Source organism: Pteropus vampyrus, unplaced genomic scaffold, assembly GCF_000151845.1.
Source record: "Pteropus vampyrus isolate Shadow unplaced genomic scaffold, Pvam_2.0 Scaffold124, whole genome shotgun sequence".
In the NCBI taxonomy this organism is placed as follows: Eukaryota; Metazoa; Chordata; class Mammalia; order Chiroptera; family Pteropodidae; genus Pteropus; species Pteropus vampyrus.
In genome coordinates this window covers 2,337,099-2,339,846 of record NW_011888905.1, presented here as the reverse complement: position 1 = coordinate 2,339,846, position 2,748 = coordinate 2,337,099, and the positions used below count along the sequence as shown (strand labels likewise).

The 2,748-nt window shown below is 62.6% G+C and overlaps 1 protein-coding gene across 3 annotated transcripts in view; it reads right to left on the bottom strand.

The window, feature by feature from the left end:
- ADAR (adenosine deaminase, RNA specific) overlaps positions 1 to 2,748 on the bottom strand; it is a 35,617-nt gene that overhangs the window by 15,569 nt on the left and 17,300 nt on the right. For all 3 annotated transcript variants that reach the window (XM_023534340.1, XM_023534339.1, XM_023534341.1), the window contains exon 2: positions 406 to 1,823. In XM_023534340.1, the coding sequence (XP_023390108.1) occupies positions 406 to 1,121 (716 nt within the window). In that variant the 5' untranslated portion in view covers positions 1,122 to 1,823. The remainder of the gene's footprint in view (positions 1 to 405; positions 1,824 to 2,748) is intronic.

Genomic DNA, 2,748 nt, shown 5'->3' with positions numbered 1-2,748 from the left:
ATGCGTGCCCCACACTGTCCCTTCCCTGCAGGAGTGGAGGGCGGGGGGGTCCACTGCTGTGTCCACCCGCCGCCCGCCTGCCCCAGCCCGTACCTGTGCCTCCGGGGGCTCGGTGCCGGGAAAGGGGGATGGCACATGGAACGGGGTGGGAAGGGAGTCCCGTCCTCGTTACCTCTGGCTTTAGGAGGCCGGCACGACACTGGCGCACGAAATCATCATCCCCGGGAAGCTTCGCTTTAGTCAACAGGGTCCCTCCCTAATCCCCTCCAGCCCAGCCAAGATTCTGGCTGGTCCGAGGGCTACTCTCCCTGCTCACGACCTGGACGGGGGCCAACAGGGAGGGCCGGCCACCCGGCGGCGGGGGGGACGCGACGGGGGCTGCCACGCGTGCGGCCCGGCCCTTACCGAGGCTCGTGGGGCGGCCCGCTCTGCTCCAGCAGGTTGAACTCGCAGCTCTGGCTGGCGAACTGCGCGTACTCCAGCAGCCCGCTCACGGGGTTCTTCAGCTGGCACTCCGTCAGCTTCCTGTAGGGCGAGCACCGCGGCCAGCCGTGGCTGTAGAAGGACGGCATCTCCATGATGGCCCGGAACTCGCCTGGGGCCGCGCGGATGCTGTTCAGGTCGTCCGGGATGTCGTCGGTGGCCCACTGGCCGTTTTCAAAGTCCACATAGCCTGCTCTGGAGGGGCCGTTGTCGTGAACGGGGGGTTTCGGCGTTACTGGCTCCGGCGTCACGACCTCCGGCCTGCTTTCCAGCTTGAGGACCAGTCCCTGTCCATTCTTCGCTTCGGGGGCCGCCGCGCTGTCCGAGGCCTCTGGCACAGCTGAGTTACAGTGGGGGGGCTCCACGCTTCTTTTGGTCTCGGGGACGGCAGCTTGAGTGGTTTCGGGAACACTGTTCACATTCCTCTTGATCTGGATCCTCTCTCGCTTCTTGTCAGTCAAATACCATATGGGAGGGGTTGCCCCTTGCCTGTAGACGTCCCCCTGCCTTTCCAAGTCGATCAGTACGGCACTGACATCCCGGGCCTTCGTGAGGCCAATGTTTTTAGCCAAATTCAGGGCGGAGGAGCTGAATGCATGAAACAGGTACTCGCAGATTCTCTCCTTGATCTCGGCCATATCCAAAGGCTCAGGAGGGCCTTCCACACCAGACGTGGGGTTTCTGTCTTCAGTTTCTAAACTGAGGTCTGAGACTGGGGCTTCCCGGCTCCAGCTGTCTGCTGTCGCTGCCTGGCCGTGCTGGTCCCAAGCCTGAGCCGAGACGGCGGCTCTCCACAAGGGGGGCGTCCCCACCTCCCGGAGCAGCCTGCCCTTCTTTGCCAGAGAGTATAAGACGCTATTGACTTCCTTCTTTGAGGCCTGGAGCCTCCTGGCCAGATCATGTGCTGTGATGGCCTTCCCTGCGCCGAGCTCCTGCAAGAGCTCTAAGACCCTTTGTTCCTGCTCCTGGCTGATGTACAGCTCCTGGAGGCGTGCGGAAAGCGTATCAACACCTCTCCATGGCCGGGTCTTGCCACGTGGGCACAGAGGCCGGAATCCCCTCTGGAAAGCCTGACTTCTGAGAGGCACAGGCCTGGGGACACCCCAGCTCTCCTGCTGCCTGCCTCTGGCAGGTGGTCCTGGAAACCTTGGCCAGAGTCCAGGGAAGTACGGTGGCAGTGATGGTGTCTGTTTTCCAATTAGAGGCGCTTCTGGGAGCTGTCCCTTGAGAAATTCTATTTGCTGGAGCTGGAAACTATTAGGATAAGCACCCAGCCCTTTCTGCTGGTGTCCGAGCTCATAGCCTGGGAACGGACCGGGGTATCTGCTGAGGAAACACCCCTGCAGAACGGAAGATGGAAAGAAAGTGATCAGGGCTGCGGTGACAGGCAGGGCCCTGTGGGAGGGGTCGCCCCCGCCTCCTGACGGCAGGGCGGTGGGTGAGACCGGGGCTGGTGACTCGGCGAGGGTGGCCTGCCCACCTCGTCAGCACCGCCTGGGGACCCGCCGAAGTGCGGAGAGTTGCAGTAGGCAGAACACTGAGCTCCCGGGGGCCCACGGGGTTCTGACACCCCGGTGTGGCCTCGCCAGCCACCTAACTCGTTCTTTTCCCTTCGGCAGATTTTTAGGGAGCTGAGAACGAATCTTTGTACTCACGGAAACAACTCAGAAAAACAAATAAATGTTGTTTTGTTTTAAAAAGAAACAAAAACAGAACAATAACCTAAGAGGTCAGAGGCAACAGGGAACCAGAGAACAGAGCGCAGCACAGCCGCCCACCCCACCTCCAACGTCATCCTCCGGACGATCAGAACGGAAGGACGGACGTAAGTGGAAGCCCAGCCCTCCGAGGCTGTGACACGGGGAGCCCCCACCCGGGGAGGGGCACTCTCCCTGGGTGGCGGGGTGGGCTGGGGTACCCCTGGGATGGGGCTGTCGGAAAACGTTTTGCTGCCTTCCTGGGGCCGAAGGGCCTGCGTGGTGAGGGCCTCAGCCGGGAACGCCGTTTCCTCGTGCCTGACCCGTCTGACCCGTCTGACCTTCTGAAGGGCGGGGCCTGCAGGCAGCTGTGCCCTTCTGCAGGAACGCCAGCCTTCTCCCCTCCACGGCCCCTGTCGCGACCAGGTGCCGAGCGCTCCTGCCCCCTGCTCATGGTGCCCTGGCTGCCGAGTCCCCGATGACCAGCGGCTCCTCCGGCCGGGGCCACCACCAAACCTCAAGCCCTGAAATCCTTTCCAGCGGGCAACTTTTCATGGAAAGGGCCGGA